Genomic DNA, 20,570 nt, shown 5'->3' with positions numbered 1-20,570 from the left:
AGAACTCCTGGATGATGATCCACCACAATGTCCCTGAGCTCCTGATGATGGTCCATCACAATGTCCCAGAGCCCCTGGATGATGGTCCATCACAATGTCCCAGAGCCCCTGGATGATGGTCCATCACAATATCCCAGAGCTCCTGGATGATGGTCCATCATAATGTCCCAGAGCCCCTGGATGATGATCCATCACAATGTCCCAGAGCTCCTGGATGATGGTCCATCACAATATCCAAGAACTACTGGATGATGATCCATCACAATGTCCCAGAGCTCCTGGATGATGGTCCATCACAATATCCAAGAACTACTGGATGATGATCCATCACAATGTCCCAGAGCTCCTGGATGATGATCCCTCACAATGTCCCAGAGCTCCTTGATGATGATCCATCACAATGTCCCAGAGCTCCTGGATGATGGTCCATCACAATGTCCCAGAGCTCCTGGATGATGGTCCATCACAATATCCAAGAACTACTGGATGATGATCCATCACAATGTCCCAGAGCTCCTGGATGATGGTCCATCACAATATCCAAGAACTACTGGATGATGATCCATCACAATGTCCCAGAGCTCCTGGATGATGATCCCTCACAATGTCCCAGAGCTCCTTGATGATGATCCATCACAATGTCCCAGAGCTCCTGGATGATGGTCCATAACAATGTCCCTGAGCTCCTGATGATGGTCCATCACAATGTCCCAGAGCCCCTGGATGATGGTCCATCACAATGTCCCAGAGACTCTGGATGATGGTCCATCACAATGTCCCAGAGCCCCTGGATGATGATCCATCACTATGTCCCAGAGCTCCTGATGATGTCCACCACAATGTCCCAGAACTCCTGGATGATGGTCCATCACAATGTCCCAGAGCCCCTGGATGATGATCCATCACTATGTCCCAGAGCTCCTGGATGATGGTCCACCACAATGTACCAGAGCTCCTGGATGATGATCCATCACAATATCCCAGAGCCCCTGGATAATGGTCCATTACAAGGTCCCAGAGCCCCTGGATGATGGTCCATCACAATATCCCAGAGCCCCTGGATGATGGTCCATCACAATATCCCAGAGCCCCTGGATAATGGTCCATCACAATGTCCCAGAGCCCCTGGACGATGGTCCATCAAAAGGTTGTCCCAGAGCCCCTTGATGATGGTCCATCACAATATCCCAGAGCTCCTGGATGATGATCCATCACAATGTCCCAGAGCTCCTGGATGATGGTCCATCACAATGTCCCAGAACTCCTGGATGATGGTCTATCACAATATCCCAGAGCTCCTGAATGATGGTCCATCACTATGTCCCAGATCTCCTGGATTATAGTCCATCAGAATGTCCCAGAGCTACTGGATGATGATCCATCACAATATCCCAGAGCTCCTGATGATGATCCATCACAATGTTCCAGAGCTCCTGGATGATGGTCCATCACAATGTCCCAGAGCTCCTGGATGATGGTCTATCACAATGTCCCAGAGCTCCTGGATGATGATCCATCACAATGTTCCAGAGCCCCTGGATGATGATCCATCACAATGTCCCAGAGCTCCTGAATGATGATCTATCACAATGTCCCAGAGCTCCTGGACGATGATCCATCACAATGTCCCAGAGCTCCTGGATGATGGTCCATCACAATATCCCAGAGCTCCTGGATGATGGTCCATCACAATATCCCAGAGCTCCTGGACGATGATCCATCACAATGTCCCAGAGCTCCTGGACGATGATCCATCACAATGTCCCAGAGCTCCTGGATGATGGTCCATCACAATGTCCCAGAGCCCCTGGATGATGGTCCATCACAATGTCCCAGAGCTCCTGATGATGGTCCATAACAATGTCCCAGAGCTCCTGGACGATGATCCATCACAATGTCCCAGAGCTCCTGGATGATGGTCCATCACAATGTCCCAGAACTCCTGGACGATGATCCATCACAATGTCCCAGAGCTCCTGGACGATGATCCATTACAATGTCCCAGAGCTCCTGGATGATGGTCCATCACAATGTCCCAGAGCTCCTGGACGATGATCCATTACAATGTCCCAGAGCTCCTGATGATGGTCCATAACAATGTCCCAGAGCTCCTGATGATGGTCCATCACAATGTCCCAGAGCTCCTGATGATGGTCCATCACAATGTCCCAGAGCCCCTGGATGATGGTCCATCACAATGTCCCAGAGCTCCTGATGATGGTCCATAACAATGTCCCAGAGCTCCTGATGATGGTCCATCACAATGTCCCAGAGCTCCTGATGATGATCCATCACAATGTTCCAGAGCTCCTGGATGATGGTCCACCACAATATCCCAGAGCTCCTGGATGATGGTCCATCACAATGTCCCAGAGCCCCTGGATGATGGTCCATCACAATGTCCCAGAGCTCCTGATGATGGTCCATAACAATGTCCCAGATCTCCTGATGATGGTCCATCACAATGTCCCAGAGCTCCTGATGATGATCCATCACAATGTTCCAGAGCTCCTGGATGATGCTCCATCACAATGTTCCAGAGCTCCTGGATGATGATCCATCACAATGTCCCAGAGCTCCTGGATGATGGTCCATCACAATGTCCCAGAGCTCCTGGATGATGCTGTGTCTTCTGTAATACACACAGTAAATTTTGTACTGTCAACAATGCTCATTTCTAGATACGTAGACAAGGCTCCCACCTGAATGTTATTCTGTGTATAAAAGGACATAGTAGCCTAAGGCTGCATTCACATGGCCGTCTACACCCGTCCCGTTCTTCTCCCGTAAAAAAAAAAAAAAGGACAATAACGCATGCAAACGTACGTTTGGATCTGTTATTGTTCAGTTAATAAACCCCAAAAAAAGTTTTTTGTTCCGAGCATGCTCAGAAGTAAAAGCGGATCAAAAAACAGATTGAAAAAATGGATGACTTTAAAGGCTTATCTGTTTTCCACAGACTTCAATGTTAAATTTACTGTATCCGCTTTCTCTTCCGTTTTTTCTGCCGTCAAAAAAACTGAAATGAGTGCAGATGGATACAAACGGATGTAAATGGATTGAAGTGGGATTTTTAAAACCATTTTTAATCCGTTTACAGGCTGCAAGGGATGGAACCAAAATGGGGGGGAAAAAAGGGGGACAGACGGCCATGTGAACGCACCCTAAGCCATGGGAGTTTCTATATATATAAATTCTGCCGGTTCTACATTATTCATTCGGTACTCACATTCCCAATAGTCAGGTCATCTGAAGACCAGAAGAGAAGGCAATGTACAGTGAAGGTGAATTGCTGCAAATACCTCAAAAGGTGTTGTTCGGTGTCAATGTTATAACAAAACAATAATATTGGCAATCAGCACAATGGGTTCCTTACAGCTCCTAGAACACACTACAGGGCTGCTATTAGCTTCTTCCACAGTCTCAGGGACAATAGTGAGGACAAAAGTTATGTTAGACAGTGACTCTCCTCCAGTCAGTCATGTAGCTGGAATTCTAGCCTCAAAGCTGTCTGAACTGCTTATAGGCAGGCTACACATGGCCAACCATGACTATAAAACCACTGATCGGTGAAATGAAGACCATTGATTATCTGGTTACAATGGTGCCTGTCAGGGATTGGATATATTAGGCAGCAAATGACCGGTCAATTCTTGAAGTTGGAAGCAGAAAAAATGGGCAAATGTAATCTGAGCGACTGTGACCAGGGCCAAAAAGTGATGTGTAGACAACTGAGACAACTGGGCCATCTCCAGAATGGCCGGTCTCGTGGGGTGTTCCTGGTCTGTAGTGGTTAGTACCAACAAAAAGTGTCCAAGGACAACTGGTGACTGGGGACAGGGTGGTGACCGGACCGGCCCAAGGCTCATTGACGTGTGTGGGGGAGGATGAAGGCTAGTTTGTGTGTTTTGATCCCACAAAGATTGCTAAAAAAAATATCCTTCTGGTCGCAATAAAAAGATTTTGCAGCTTGGTGCGTATGAGGTCCTGCAGACCAGTCAGAGAGACCATGCTGACCCCTGTACACCACCGGAATAGGGCACATTGGGCACATGAGCATCAGAACTTGACCATGGACAATGGAATATGGCAGCCTGGTCTGATGGGTCACATCTTATGTCATGTAGATGGCCAGATGTTTGTGCATTACTTACCTGGGAAAAAGAAGGCACCAGTATGTACTATGGGAAAAAGACAAGCCGTTGTGGGCAGTGTGATGGGCAATGTTCTGCTGGACACCTTGGGTTCTGGTATCATGTGGATGACACAGTGACACATACCACCTGTCAAGACATTTTACAGACCAAGTCCCCCAATTCATGGCAGCAGGATCCTGTAATGCAGAATTATACCCACGACCACACTTGTTCAGGAATGAGGAACATGACAAAGAGATCAAGGGGATGAATTTACCTCCAGATTCCCCAGATCTCAATCTGACTGATCATCTAAGGGGTGTGCTGGAGAAACAAGACCCATCCATGGAGGCTGCACCTCACACCTTACAGGATCTGCTATTGACATCTTGGTGCAGATAGCACAAAACACATCAAAGGTTAATGGAGTCCGATATTCACAATGTGTCCCTGAATTACTATAGACTGATTTTCCCCCATCTTGTAGCACATTGGATCTCAGCAAATCCCCATGCAATAGATTCCACTAGGTGATGAAAATATTCTTCAGGAATATCCGCCCATTAGGATAGGATAGCATCTTGCAGTTGACATCTATTCGATGGAAGTCCTTACATACTGAACAGCCCTTTCTTCCTCATCCCAGTGTAGGATGTCTATAGGACTCATATCTGGGGACTGTGAAGACAGTGGAAGCAAGACCATCTGTCTCCACAAAGATCTGGATCCATCTGACCAGGCCATGTTTCTCCACAGACAACTGGATCCATCTGACCAGGCCATGTTTCTCCACAGAGATCTGGATCCATCGGACCAGGCCATGTTTCTCCTTAAAGATCTGGATCCATCTGACCAGGCCATGTTCCACCACAGAGATCTGGATCCATCTGACCAGGACATGTTAGTCAACAGAGATCTGGATCCATCTGACCAGGCCATGTTTCTCCACAGAGATCTGGATCCATCTGACCAGGACATTTTTCTCCACATAGATCTGGATCCATCTGCCCAGGCCATGTTTCTCTACAGAGATCAGGATCCATCTGACCAGGTCATGTTTCTCTATAGATCTGGATCCATCTGTCCAGGCTATGTTTCTCTATAGAGTTCTGGATCCATCTGACCAGGTCATGTTTCTCTATAGATCTGGATCCATCTGTCCAGGCCATGTTTCTCTATAGAGATCTGGATCCATCGGACCAGGCCATGTTTCTCTATAGATCTGGATCCATCTGTCCAGGCCATGTTTCTCTATAGAGATCTGGGTCCATCTGACCAGGTCATGTTTCTCTATAGAGATCTGGATCCATCTGTCCAGGACATGTTTCCCCACTGTTCAGGATTTCTGTTTTTGCTATTTTGCCCTCCTCTTATGGGCTGTTTCTGTCCACAGGATCCTCTTACCCTGAATGTCCTTTACACCATTGTCGGTATACACCACGGAAGGATAAAAACCCCACAAGGTTGGCAGTAAGATCCTGGATCTGGCTAGCCAAGCCTCGATGACCAGGCACTCGGATTCACACTGATTCAATTTTGCCCATGCTTTGTAATAAATGTTCTGAAGTACTGGTTATGAGTCCCATGAGTCTTATGAGTCCTACACGCGGTGCATAAGTGTTTTGGACATTATATATGTCAGCCCCCTATAATCTTGTATACTCCATATAAGTGCACAGTCTCTATAAAGCTTTTCTTACTGAACGTTCTGTTCATCTCTCGCTCACAGGGCAGCAGCCAGAACAACCAATATCAGACGGGGCTGTCAGGACTCTCAGCTCACACGTCCTAATTGTGTTTTCAATGTAGCCGATGAATATTGAAGTTCCAATGTCCTCCTTTTAGATTGGGCTGGAGGAGAGATGGCGGCATTGATGTATCTCCATCCGGCACTAAAGCTGAGCGATCACTTGTTAACTAAAGTGCTCATCCCTTCCTCAGAGTCAATATGCTTCTAATCTGGTGTTTTCATGTGAAATGCTGGACATTAGCTGTGCCGTAGATAGTAACATACTAATAGCAGCACAATAACATGTACCTGTATTAAGGGAGCCTCGGGTCACTGTAAAGTCACAGAGAACATTTTGTTTCCCCTTCATGTTTTCTGCCATTTGTATATTATTCCTGTAGGTCATTTATGGACATACATTAGTTCAAACCTAGATTATTTCTCCGGGACAGAATGACCCGGACTGTTTACTACGAACGTGTGCGGCCCGCTATCTCTGGACTCTGCCGCCCAAGACCTCGCTCTGTACTTGGATTTGCTTCTGTCTGTCCCCTCTGAGCCTCAGTCCAGTGTCTCTTGGTTCATTGGGCAACCAGGACCACTCCTGGTAGCAACCTGGTGGGCCCCTGCAGCAAAGTCCAGATCCCCATACAGGGGTTATAGGGTGAAAACCAGGGGATTCCTAGACAATGGAAGTGACCCAAAGCCGTCAGGTGGCACAGCGGGTCCACACTTGTTACCCATTACTAATGTATCTACAAAAACACAAAACAATGCCTATTTAACCAGGACAAACAGGATTAAAACCTGCATTGTAAGTCATAATATACCCCTGTGGTGGACCACCAGTGTATGGCGAGACCACGGGTGTAGCAGTGTAGGTGGTGGGGCCAGATGGTATTAACCCCTGGGGCAAGAAGTGGTTTTTGGTACCGGAACCAAACAAACAGTATCTCCGCTATTCCAATGGCTAGTTAAGGAAAGGAGAGTCCACAACCAGTTATGGTTTAACGGTTTAACTTTACTGAGTTTAGACAGATGGAATTATCTTCACAGCTAGGGCAGATTCCCAGAGAGGTGGCCAGGGACACAGAAGGACCTTGCAGCGTGCTGGGACCAATTATACATGTAATAGATTCTAGGTAATTATCTTGAGGCTTGACTATATGCAGGACTTGACTATTTGTAGAGACAGCAGACATAGACTTGAGACTTACTGGATTGACTGTAGCTTTGGGGTCTTCCAGATGCTGATCACTAGCACTGAGATCTCTGGTGGTTGCTGTGCTCAGTAACAGGTGGTAAGAGAGAAGAGAGTGAATTGTAATGGCCGCCCCTTTATATAGTGGGAGGCTGGACTAAAGCCCATTGGTAAAGCTGCGGGTCATAGGTTAAGCTGCTGCTCTCTGGGAGAACATGTGACAACAAATCATGTGACTGCATAACATAACATGTGACATTTCACAGGTCCTTCAGACATCTCTCAGGTCCTTTAGACTATCTATACATTAATGTACTGACTACACATAGGGTATGATAAATAACATTATAGAAACAGCAGGAGAGACCCTGCAGGGGAGCCCCCAGGTCACTGAGGGACTCAACCTGACAGGGCCTAAGTGAAGTGCAGGACCATGTCCTGTACTGGGACATTACACCCCAACGCCCGTACACCAAATACAAACATTATAAAAATGCTACCCAGCACTTTATTTACATAAGCATGTTCAAGCAATTTTGTTACAAAGCATAAAGTTTTATTGGGGCGGGCTAGGGGCGGGCTAGTTAAGAAGAACCCGATGTCCTATGGACTCTGGCTATGGGGACTTATATACAAAGGTACCGGATAGGATCCGGTACCGGGACACCACATGAGCCTATAATATCACATATGCACCAGAATACAGAATAAACCAATAACAAAAAATTCCAAGATGGATATGCCGGAAAACGTATAAGACAGAATCGGCAATGTCTGGATGGTGCACAAGGTCAACCAGGAGTTATATATCCTCCCCGATTGATAAGACAGGTGATAACCAGAAGAAAAGTTCTTATACCATCCTCTCGGGGTGACAGAAATAGAAAAGACAGTAATGGGTTGTGAGTCAGGAGAGAGGTGATAACTAGAAGAAACGTTCTTGTATTCATCCTCGTGGGGTCACTGGAGGCTGCACAGGAATAGAGATGACTATAACAGGTTGGGACTGAGAAGAGAGGTGATAACTAGAAGTAACGTTCTTGTCCTTGTCCCAAAGGACGAGAAATCGTCTTTTGGGGCCTTATCTCCAGTATTTATTCCCTGCTACTTACCCCTAAAAACTCACCTGAACCTCGACACTTGTACATGGACAAATGGGAGGGTTACTTGGGGCGTCATCTTCCCACTAATCAATGGTAGACCATTTGGTTGAATGCAGCCAAGTCTTCTTCTTGTGTAACTTATCCAAAATACTTATGCACTGGTACCATACCCCAGAGGTACTCCACCGGGTGTTTCCCCAAACATCTTCGTCGTGTTGGAGATGCCAATCCTCTATTGGCACACTCCCACACATTTTTCGGGAATGCCCATCCATTACTAACTACAGTGGTCCCTAAACATACGATGGTAATCCGTTCCAAATGGACCATCGTTTGTTGAAACCATCGCATGTTGAGGGATCCGTGCAATGTAAAGTATAGGACAGTGGTCTACTACCTGCGGATCTCCAGATGTTGCAAAACTACAACATCCAGCATGCCCGGACAGCCAACGGCTGTCCGGGCATGCTGGGTGTTGTAGTTTTGCAACATCTGGAGGTCCGCAGGTAGTAGACCACTGTTAGAGGAAGTTGTACTCACCTGTCCCCGCCGCTCCGGACCCTCACCGCTCGTCACCGCTGCCCGGGATGTCGCCATCCATCGCTGTCGCCGCGTCCCAAAGGTTTCCCCGACGCTCCGGTAAGGCCTCTGCTTCCCCGGCATCCTCGCTCTCCGTCACCACCACCATGTCACTACGCACGCCACTCCTATTGGATGACGGGATGTTGTGCGCAGCGACGTGATGACGACGATGGAGAGCGCCGACGATGCAGGGGATCCCGAAGAGGAAGCCCCGAGGACAGGTAAGTGATCGTCAGCGGAGCACACGGGGCACCGTAAACGGCTATCGGTGTCAGCTGAAGCAGTCTGCGCTGCCGGATAGCCGTTTATGCGATGGCCCCGACATACAAAAGCATCGTATGTTGATGCTGCCTTCACCATGCGATGGCCTCTGAGAGTGATCGTATGCTGAAATGATCGTATGTCTGGGCCATCGTAGGTCGGGGGGGTCACTGTATTGGATTGAAGTCCAAAGAATCTTACGACAAGTTTTGGGGATCACAGTTCCCTCAGACCCTATTATATTTCTCCTTAACTTACTACCTAAGGAATTGACTAAACTTCAAACCAGGCTCTTATTACACATTCTCACGGCTGCTAAAGGCCTAATAGCTTGCGGGTGGGAAAAAAACGGAATCTCCTCCGATCCAGGATGGACAGAATACGAGACGTGAGGCGGATGGAGTGTCTCTCTGCTATAATTGAGAATACTCTGCCTAGATTCTATAGAATATGGCAAAGCTGGGAGACTTTTGATACTTAAAGGGGTACTCCGCCCCTAGACATCTTATCCCCTATCCAAAGAATGGGGGATAAGATGTCAGATCGCCGGGGTCCTGCTGCTGGGGACCCCGGGGATCGCCGCTGCGGCACCCCGCCATCATTACTGCGTGTAATGACGGGCAATACAGGGGCTGGAAGATCGTTACATCACGGCTCCGCCCCTCGTGATGTCACGGCTCTGCCCCTCGTGACATCACGGTTCGCCCCCCCCTCAATACAAGTCTATGGGAGGGGGCGTGGCGGTCGTCACGTCCCCTGCCATAGACTTGCATTAAGGGGGCGGGCCGTGATGTCATGAGGGGCGGAGCCATGACGTCCCGCTGCTCCGTCCCCTGTATCACCCGTCGTTACGCACAGAGCGAACTCGCTCTGCGCAGTAATGATGGCGGGGTGCCGCAGAGGCGATCCCCGGGGTCCCCAGCAGCGGCACCCCGTCGATCTGACATCTTATCCCCTATCCTTTGGATAGGTGATAAGATGTCTAGGGGCGGAGTACCCCTTTATAGGGGTATTCCAGGCAAAACCTTTTTTTATATATATATATCAACTGGCTTCGGAAAGTTAAACAGATTTGTAAATAACTTCTATTAAAAAATCTTAATCCTTCCAATAGTTATTAGCTTCTGAAGTTTTCTGTCTAACTGCTCAATGATGATGTCACGTCCCGGGAGCTGAGCATGATGGGAGAATATCCCCATAGGAACTGCACAGCTCACGGGACGTGAGTCATCAGAGAGCAGTTAGACAGAAAGCAACAACTCAACTTCAGAAGCTAATAACTATTGGAAGGATTAAGATTTTTTTAATAGAAGTAATTTACAAATCTGTTTAACTTTCCGGAGCCAAATGATATATAAAAGAAAGTTTTGGCCTGGAATACCCCTTTAATGCTTATTCTGACTCAATGCCAGAAACTGTGGAGAGGGCCGTGCGGACCTTGCTACTTCTATTCCCCTTATTCCTTCTTCAACTTTTTTCCAATGAAAATGGTTTCTCTATTATGATCGTGACATACCGTATTGTTCGCCATATAAGACGCACCGACATATAAGATGCACCCTATTTTAAAGGTGCAAAATCTAGAAATAAAAGATTCTGAACCCAACAGTGATCTTCAACCTGCGGACCTCCAGATGTTGCAAAACTACAACTTCCAGCATGCCCGGACAGCCGTTGGCTGTCCGGGCATGCTGGGAGTTGTAGTTTTGCAACATCTGGAGGTTCGCAGGTTGAAGACCACTGGTATAGGAGGTAATACTCACGTGTCCCCGCCGCTCCGGACCCATCACCGCTGCCCTAGATGTCGCCCTCCATCGCTGTCGCCGCATCCCCGGGGTGTCCCCGTCGCTCCGGAGCGTCTCTTCTGCCCGGTATCCTCGCTCTCCGTCGCCGCCATCACGTTGCTACGCGCGTCGCTACGCGCGCTGCTCCTATTGGATGACGGGACGGCGTGATGACGATGAAGGAGAGCACCGGCCATGCAGGGGATCCCGGCACGGAGCAGACACCGAGGAGGCAGGTAAGGTCCCTCCCGGTGTCCTGTAAGCTGTTCGGGACGCCGGGATTTCACCGCTGCGGTCCCGAACAGCCCGACTGAACAGCCGGGTTAGTGTCACTTTCCCTTCAGACGCGGCAATCAGCTTTGATCGCCGCGTCTGAAGGGTTAATACAGGGCATCACCGCGATCGGCGATGTCCTGTATTAGCCGCGGGTCCCGGCTGTTGATGGCCGCAGGGACCGCCGCGATAGGAGAGGGTTTTAATGTGTATTTGCCGTATAAGATGCACCAACTTCCCCCCCAGTTTTGGGGAAGAAAAAGTGCGTCTTATACAGCGAAAAATACGGTAGTTGTTTTAACTTAATTCCATAAATTCCTACGTTGCTAAATCTCTATAGCACCGTACGGTGCGGGAATTACACAATGATAGGATGCCTGCAATTTATATGTTTCAAAAATTATGGTTTCTGTATTATCTACGCTGCAATATGTTACGGATTTAAAACCTCAATGCTTAGCCAGAAAATGCTATTTAATGTTATGGCTTACAATTACTCCATTTTTATTTTTATTTGTTTTATTTTTATTTCTTTTTCTCTTTTTCGTGTTTATTATTTTTAACCTTTTTTCATTTTTTTTTTTTTTATATATATATTTTTTTTTCGTATTGTTGGTACTTCTTTGTATACATGCATTTCCTTGACGTGTATTACTGGTATTTTTGCTTCCTTTCTGGAATATTGTTCTTAAAAAATCTTATAAATAAACAGTAAAAAATAAAAACAAAAAAAAACTAGAAAACCCCTTATGAACTTTGCACCCGGGCATGTCCATGTTTCTAAAGCCCCTGAGGTTATCTACATGCAGAGGTGCTGATGTATAGTGCAGACCGAGACCCTCGGAAACCTTTTACTATGAATTTGGTAACAGCCGAATTTCCAGCAATTGCCTAATATATACATAATAGGAGAAAATACAATCTCCCTTTATAACTAAAGGCAAATTGTTACGCCTAGCGCTCCGGGTCCCCGCTCCTCCCCGGAGCGCTCACGGCGTCTTTCTCCCTGCAGCTCCCCGGTCAGTCCCGCTGACCGGGAGCGCTGCACTGTCATGGCCGTTGGGGATGCGATTCGCACAGCGGGACGCGCCCGCTCGCGAATCGCATCCCAGGTCACTTACCCGTTCCCGTCCCCTGCTGTCATGTGCTGGCGCGCGCGGCTCCGCTCTCTAGGGCGCGCGCGCGCCAGCTCCCTGAGACTTAAAGGGCCAGTGCACCAATGATTGGTGCCTGGCCCAATTAGCTTAATTGGCTTCCACCTGGTCCCTGCCTTTATCTGACCTCCTCCCATGCACTCCCTTGCCGGATCTTGTTGCCCTTGTGCCTAGTGAAAGCGTTTTGTGTGTCTAAAGCCTGTGTACCAGAACTTCTGCTATCCACCCTGACTACGAACCTTGCCGCCTGCCCCCGACCTTCTGCTACGTCCGACCTTGCTTCTGTCTACTCCCTTGTACCTCGCCTATCATCAGCAGTCAGAGAGGTGAGCCGTTGCTAGTGGATACGACCTGGTCACTACCGCCGCAGCAAGACCATCCCGCTTTGCGGCGGGCTCTGGTGAAAACCAGTAGTGACTTAGAACCGGTCCACTAGCGCGGTCCTCGCCAATCCCTCTCTGGCACAGAGGATCCACTACCTGCCAGCCGGCATCGTGACAGTAGATCCGGCCATGGATCCCGCTGAGGTCCCTCTGCCTTATATCTCTGATATCACCACGGTGGTCGCCCAGCAATCCCGACAGATCGCCCATCTAACCCACCAGCTGTCGGAAGTATTCACCATTGTGCACCAACTTCAGTCGCAACTTCAGCAGCAATCATCTCCTCCGCCAGCTCCTGCACCCCTTCCGCAGCGAGTGGCCACTCCTAGCCTCCGCCTGTCCTTGCCGGACAAATTTAATGGGGACTCTAAGTTTTGCCGTGGCTTCCTTTCGCAATGTTCCCTGCACATGGAGATGATGTCGGACCAGTTTCCTACTGAAAGGTCTAAGGGGGCTTTCGTAGTCAGCCTTCTGTCTGGAAAAGCCCTGTCATGGGCCACACCGCTCTGGGACCGCAATGACCCCGTCACTGCCTCTGTACACTCCTTCTTCTCGGAAATTCGAAGTGTCTTTGAGGAACCTGCCCGAGCCTCTTCTGCTGAAACTGCCCTGCTGAACCTGGTCCAGGGTAATTCTTCCGTTGGCGAGTACGCCATACAATTCCGTACTCTTGCTTCTGAACTATCCTGGAATAATGAGGCCCTCTGCGCGACCTTTAAAAAAGGCCTATCCAGCAACATTAAAGATGTTCTGGCCGCACGAGAGACTCCTGCTAGCCTGCATGAACTCATTCATCTTGCCACTCGCATTGACATGCGTTTTTCTGAGAGACATCAAGAGCTCCGCCAGGAAAAAGACTTAGATCTCTGGACACCTCTCCCACAGTCTCCACTGCAATCTGCGCCTAGGCCTCCCGCCGAGGAAGCCATGCAAGTGGATCGGTCTCGCCTGACCCTGGAAGAGAGGAATCGCCGTAAGGAGGAGAATCTTTGTCTGTACTGTGCCAGTACCGAACATTTTTTGGTGGATTGCCCTATCCGTCCTCCACGTCTGGGAAACGCACGCTCGCACCCAGCTCTCGTGGGTGTGGCGTCTCTTGATGCTAAGTCGGCTTCTCCACGTCTCACGGTGCCTGTACGGATTTCTACTTCAGCCAGCTCTTCCCTCTCAGCCGTGGCCTGCCTGGACTCTGGTGCTTCTGGGAATTTTATTCGGGAGTCCTTGGTGAATAAATTCCGCATTCCGATGACCCGTCTTGTCAAGCCACTCCACATTTCCGCGGTCAACGGAGCCAGGTTGGATTGCACCGTGCGTTACCGCACGGAGCCCCTCCTAATGTGCATCGGACCTCATCACGAGAAAATTGAATTTTTGGTCCTTCCCAATTGCACTTCCGAAATTCTCCTTGGACTACCCTGGCTTCTACACCATTCCCCAACCCTGGACTGGTCCACTGGGGAGATCAAGAGTTGGGGTCCCTCTTGTTCCAAGGACTGCCTTAAACCGGTTCCCAGTACTCCCTGCCGTGACCCTGTGGTTCCTCCTGTATCCGGTCCCCCTAAGGTCGTTAGGGACTCTGCCTGCCACAGAAAATGCCTCTCCCCCCCTCCCAGTCCCTTCAGGCAAGCCTCTGTGTCCCCTCATGGCTCCCGTCCTTGTGTCTCCCTGCCCCGTGCCAAGCTTCACCCTCTGCCCTCCCTCCCCATTCCTACTCCTGCTGTACTGCCTGCCATTGAGGAAACCATCCATTCCTTCCCGGTGTCCTCATCCCAGGGGAGGCAGTCACCGGACAAAAAAAAGGGGAGACCTAAGGGGGGGGGTACTGTTACGCCTAGCGCTCCGGGTCCCCGCTCCTCCCCGGAGCGCTCACGGCGTCTTTCTCCCTGCAGCTCCCCGGTCAGTCCCGCTGACCGGGAGCGCTGCACTGTCATGGCCGTTGGGGATGCGATTCGCACAGCGGGACGCGCCCGCTCGCGAATCGCATCCCAGGTCACTTACCCGTTCCCGTCCCCTGCTGTCATGTGCTGGCGCGCGCGGCTCCGCTCTCTAGGGCGCGCGCGCGCCAGCTCCCTGAGACTTAAAGGGCCAGTGCACCAATGATTGGTGCCTGGCCCAATTAGCTTAATTGGCTTCCACCTGGTCCCTGACTATATCTGACCTCCTCCCATGCACTCCCTTGCCGGATCTTGTTGCCCTTGTGCCTAGTGAAAGCGTTTTGTGTGTCTAAAGCCTGTGTACCAGAACTTCTGCTATCCACCCTGACTACGAACCTTGCCGCCTGCCCCCGACCTTCTGCTACGTCCGACCTTGCTTCTGTCTACTCCCTTGTACCTCGCCTATCATCAGCAGTCAGAGAGGTGAGCCGTTGCTAGTGGATACGACCTGGTCACTACCGCCGCAGCAAGACCATCCCGCTTTGCGGCGGGCTCTGGTGAAAACCAGTAGTGACTTAGAACCGGTCCACTAGCGCGGTCCTCGCCAATCCCTCTCTGGCACAGAGGATCCACTACCTGCCAGCCGGCATCGTGACACAAATGGTGCCTGGATCCCCTAAAATCCCAGCCCGTGCCTTTTGTGGTGATATATGACAACTCCCGTCTTCATGCTCTCGCATAATACGGGAACCATAAGCGTCTCTAGTGAGATCTCTAGAACAAGCTGTCAAGAGCAATTTACTATACAAGCAATTTTCATAAAGGGTTCACTAAGCCATTTCTCCCAATCAGAATATAGTTCCTGAGACGTCCTGACCAACACTAGTGCAAGATATGGAAATAATGGCTTCTACGGTGGTGGTGGGTGGGGTGGGGGGGTTATGTTTGGTGAGACCATTGAGAACAGAACCAGTGGCTTCCAGTCTACAAGTATGGGGGGAGGTCGCTGGTCATCAAGGAACAACTGGGGAAGCAGTGGGTTATTGTAGTTCATATTTCCCGAAGCGATGGGTTTCCAGGTTCTTTTTGAAGGTCTTGATGGTGGGCGACATTTGGATGGGTCGGGGTCGTGGTTCTAGTGTATGGAGGAAGCACAGGAGAAATCTTGGAGGTGGTTGTGTGAGGTTCGGATGGGGAGGGAGAGCACGGGTAGAGGTCTTGAGCAGAATAGAGATTACGTGAGCGGCGGTATCGGGAGATCAGGTCCGAGGTGTATGAGGCTGACAGATTTTGCATGGCCTTGTACGCTGTTTTTAGCAGGTTCAACTGAATTTGTTGGGCAATAGGTAGCCAGTGATAGGATTGATTGGGGAGAAATGAGAATAAAGGTGAATTAGTCAGGCAACAGAGTAAAAGGGGTACTCCGCCCCTAAACATCTTATTCTCTAATAGGGGATAAGATGTCTGATTGCGGTGGTCCTATTGCTGGAGACTCCCTCGATCTCCCTGCTGCACCCGTCATTCGTTTAGAGCGTCGGGTGCAGTGCCGGAGGCTCGTGACGTCACGGTCACACCCCGCTCGTGACATCACGGCCACACCCCCTCAATGCAAGTCTATGGGAGGGGGCGTGATGTCCGTCACGCCCCCTCCCATAGACTTGCATTGAGGGCCGTGGCCATGATGTCACGAGTGGCGCATGACTGTGCCCCGCATCCCCAGTCATACTGCATGGAGCGAAGTTCGTCTGGGGCGCCGCAGCTGAGATTGTGGGGGTCCCCAGTGGCGGGACCCCCACGATCAGGCATCTTATCCCCTATCCTTTGGAGCGGAGTACCCCTAGAAGAAGCATGACAATGTACTGTCTGCTGGGTTCGTGTGGAATCGGACAGCATAAAAACCAATTAGTGGCATGTGTAGGTACAATAAAGCTCCAGGCACTAGTACAAGGATAGAAAAAGCTTTTAAAGCTTAAAGATAGACATCAGATAAGAGAGGAGTCCCTGTTCTCCTGTCCTTATTGGATTATTTGTCCATTATCATCTGATTGATTGTCCATGCTCATAGAGGAACCAGGCACGATAGCTGTGAGATGAAATATGTTCATGGCCACCTGGAGAGCAGAACAAGGGACCATAGACCCATTCATGATGTGTGTCGGCTGATGTGGTGAAACCATCCAACTCTGTACAGCCGCACCGCTCTATCCGTGTCCCTGCTACGAGGGGCAGCTATGGAGAATCATCTAACGCAATTCCCTGGTGTTAAAGCAAATACTGTACACCAATCGGCCATTACATTAAAATGGGAATAACATTGGCTTTCCTATTACAATGGCTCATGTCAAGTCAGTTCTTGAAGGGGTACTCCACCCCTAGACATCTTATCCTCTATCCAAAGGATAGGGGATAAGATGTCTGATCACGGGGGTCCCGCCGCTGGGGACCCCCGCAATCTTGGCTGCGACACCCAAGACATCTGGCGCACAGAGAGAACTTCACTTCAAGCCGGATGACTGGTGATGCGGGAGGAGGCTCGTGACGTCACAGCCATGCTCCCTCAATGCAAGTCTATGGGAGGGGGCGTGATGGCGTGTGCCTGGTTTCTAACCTGTGTGCTGTTGCAAAATGATCTCTTTCCCACCCAGCGGTCGCTCCACCCATTGAAGCAGGACAAGCTCCCTGTCATTACCTGACTATTGATGTCACATCTCGATGCACCGCAACCTGGGAAATCCAGAAACCTGAGTTAGTTTGTATGCTGTTAAAAATAAATATTGGGGGGGGGGGGGGAAATCACAGAAGAATTGCGAGACCACCGTCACACACAGGTACAGACACTATGTTATGAACTACACTAACTTTACAGCCCCTGTAGCATCGTCAAATACAAAAGAACTCCTGGAATACCCCTTTAAGTCAATATCTATGAGATTAAACAGCCAGGATTGGAGTCAGTGTAGTGTTCCCTAGTTTTTCTGAAGCCTCTCAATCCTCCATTCATGCGCAGCACATTTTGTATTCCTCGCTCTGTATCGGCGGAGCACTTAAGGAGCTCTTTGTGATGTGTCCAATTGAAGAAGGCTATGTATTTCTATAAGACGATATATTATTGTTGTATTCTGTAAAACTCACCATCTGTTCAAGCTCAGATTCCATTCTCATTCCTAACCAAGTGGCCCCGAGCGCCCGGTAAATAGGCCGAGACTGACTTCTTTAAATGATCTCTTAAATAAGACTCGGAATGTTTCGTATGATAGAAGGATTAGAGCGTTTAATCAATCTACCTGGATAAAAAGTCAGCTATGTGGTAATAGAGCCGCACAATGTGATCAATGTGCCGCACTAAATGACATCTCTTCACTCTAATTCCCAGGATGAGGACAGCGAATATACGTGAAACGGCGCATTCTGGGTATACGTTCTGGGTATACGTTCTGGGTATACGTTCTGGGCATACGTTCTGGGCATATTTTCTGGGTATACGTTCTGGGTATACGTTCTGGGCATACGTTCTGGGTATACGTTCTGGGTATACGTTCTGGGCATACGTTCTGGGTATACATTCTGGGCATACGTTCTGGGTATACGTTCTGGGTATACGTTCTGGGTATACGTTCTGGGCATACGTTCTGGACATACGTTGTGGACATACATTCTGGGCATATGTTCTGGGCATACGTTGTGGGCATATGTTCTGGGCATACGTTCTGGACATATGTTCTGGGCATACGTTCTGGGCATACGTTCTGGGCATATGTTCTGGGCAAATGTTCTGGGCATACGTTCTAGACATATGTTCTGGGCATCCGTTCTGGGCATCCGTTCTGGGCATCCGTTCTGGGCATACGTTCTGGGCATATGTTCTGGGCATACGTTCATGGCATATGTTCTGGGCATATGTTCTGGGCATACTTTCTGGGCATACTTTCTGGACATATGTTCTGGGCATACATTCTGGGCATACAAGGGGTTAATACGCGAATACAAGGAGTTAATGCCATCTGCCCCTAGGGTAACAACATCTGGCCTCATCACACCCTGCTACCACAAAAATATATGCTTAATATAAACATATGCTTCACATAAAAACTTTATTCAACCATTAAACGACACAAGATTTACATGCCAAGAAATGAGCAAAGGAACTGAGCTGGCTTCATAACTGGTGAGTATCGGCTGCTATCAGCAGGCAGAACTCACCACTAATGCCCCACATCAGACAGCATGTTGATGTCCAGCATTTAACCTTTTAGAAGTCGTCATGAATGTGTGGTAAGCTTGTGGGGGTGTAGGGTATATGGGGTGTAGCTGTGCAGTGATGAAAGGGTGCTGGTTTAACCCTTAACTGTCGTGACGCCAGGTGAGGGCTCCTCAATATATACTTGTCCTATCGCCACTCGTCCCAAGAACGATAGAGAGGAATAAATGATTGTCCACAACCGGAGATTCAGAAAACTGTAGGAAACTTTACTGCAGATTTTATGCAGAGGTAAAACAGGAACAGTCTTTACATCTGTACAGTTTATGAGGATCCTGACAGTTGGTTGGGACCTTGTGAGTCTGAGCTCTGGAGATTGATTTACGCTGTTCCGCTGGATTTAGGGGATTGGTTTTAGGCCCAGCAGTCACGCTAGCTTTAGCGGGGATTCGATTTAGTAACTCACGATTAGTAAGTTGCGAGATTGTTAGGCTTCAGGCCTGGGTTTGTCTTGTAAGTCGCACGGATCTCCTCTCTTTGCTAGTCCGGAAACCAAGAGAGCGAGGATTGGCTGGCAGCTCCCTTATATGGGCAGGGGCTGGCCTTGAGCTGATTGGTTCATCCCAACTGTCAGTCCTTTACACAAAGGATTATGGTAGAACATGTGACTACCCACATGACCTGGAAGGTCCTTTAGCATACCATCACAGTAGAAACATTAGTCATTTGACCTAAGGTCCTGCAGAAACTATATAGATCAATATATTACACTAATTATATACATGTAACACATAAAATTAAGGAACAAAGAGGTGACTAGGGGTTATCTCAGCAAGCGGACCCCAACGGTACCAAGGAACTCTAACTTTGGGGACCCAGCACACAAGGTACAGTATGAAATACAGTACCGGGACACCACAAATGCTGACCACAGCATCTACATCTACAGCACGAAAATACAGTTGCTGATGGTTTTGAGACACACATCAGACCCCCGCAATGCAATCGCAGGGATCCGATGAGTTAAGATGGTAGCTGAAGGTCTCTTACTTGCAGTTGCACTGAACAGTACTAGCAACTGAAATCTTGCTATTAATAGTCCCACATGGGGACTTAAAAAAATGTGCAATATGTAATATTCTCAAAGGAGAACTCCACAGGATAGGGGATAAGAAGCTGATCGCGGGGGGTCCGAACATTGGGAGTCCGAGAACATTAACGACATTGTTCACATGATGCTGCCGCCAGTGGTCACATGACTGTATGTGACATTTATAGGTGAGTAAAGTTTTATTTTTTTTTACCCAGGTACGAGAAAATACTTTATGATTCACGGAGCTTAAGAGACCAATTTCTCAAGCAAGAGTCATGTCCATTCTTCAGGTACATTCATACAAACTAAGTCTAAAAAAGTTACGTTTACGGCAATTTTATGATCCCCAAATTATGGATGTCTAATAGGATGATATAGCGGCAAAGGTTTCCTTCCTGTAACCTGCCCGGTTATTACATTTCTAATGGCAAGAAGAGACTTCTGGAGATGGTTGGATTCAACGGCGCTGACCAGGAGCAGACACGTCAGGTAGGTAGGAAGGTAGCTGTATTAAAGGGTTTATCCAGGGAAAAACTTTTTTTTATATATATATCAACTGGCTCCAGAAAGTTAAACAGATTTGTAAATTACTTCTATAAAAAAATCTTAATCCTTTCGGTACTTATGAGCTGCTGAAGTTGAATTGTTCTTTTCTGTCTAAGTGCTCTCTGATGACACGTGTCTCGGGAGCTGTCCAGAGTAGAAGCAAATTCCCATAGAAACCGCACAGAGCAGAATAGGTTTGCTATGGGGATTTGATTCTACGCTGGACAGCTCCCGAGACACGTGTCCTCAGAGA

At 48.7% G+C, this 20,570-nt stretch overlaps 2 protein-coding genes across 2 annotated transcripts in view; one reads left to right on the top strand and one right to left on the bottom strand.

The window, feature by feature from the left end:
- Positions 1-20,034, bottom strand: part of LOC130295766 (prolactin-releasing peptide receptor-like) — a 35,745-nt gene extending 15,711 nt beyond the window's left edge. Inside the window, exons 1-2 of the mRNA XM_056546848.1 lie at positions 19,145-20,034; positions 17,089-17,204 (exon numbers count right to left, since the gene is read on the bottom strand). Of these exons, the coding sequence (XP_056402823.1) occupies positions 17,089-17,166 (78 nt within the window). The 5' untranslated portion in view covers positions 17,167-17,204; positions 19,145-20,034. The remainder of the gene's footprint in view (positions 1-17,088; positions 17,205-19,144) is intronic.
- LOC130295768 (protein-L-isoaspartate(D-aspartate) O-methyltransferase-like) overlaps positions 1-20,570 on the top strand; it is a 134,896-nt gene that overhangs the window by 55,592 nt on the left and 58,734 nt on the right. The gene's annotated exons all lie outside the window — the stretch shown is intronic.

Source organism: Hyla sarda, chromosome 11 (genome assembly GCF_029499605.1).
Source record: "Hyla sarda isolate aHylSar1 chromosome 11, aHylSar1.hap1, whole genome shotgun sequence".
Classification (NCBI taxonomy): Eukaryota; Metazoa; Chordata; class Amphibia; order Anura; family Hylidae; genus Hyla; species Hyla sarda.
This window is presented reverse-complemented; position numbering and strand designations above follow the sequence as displayed.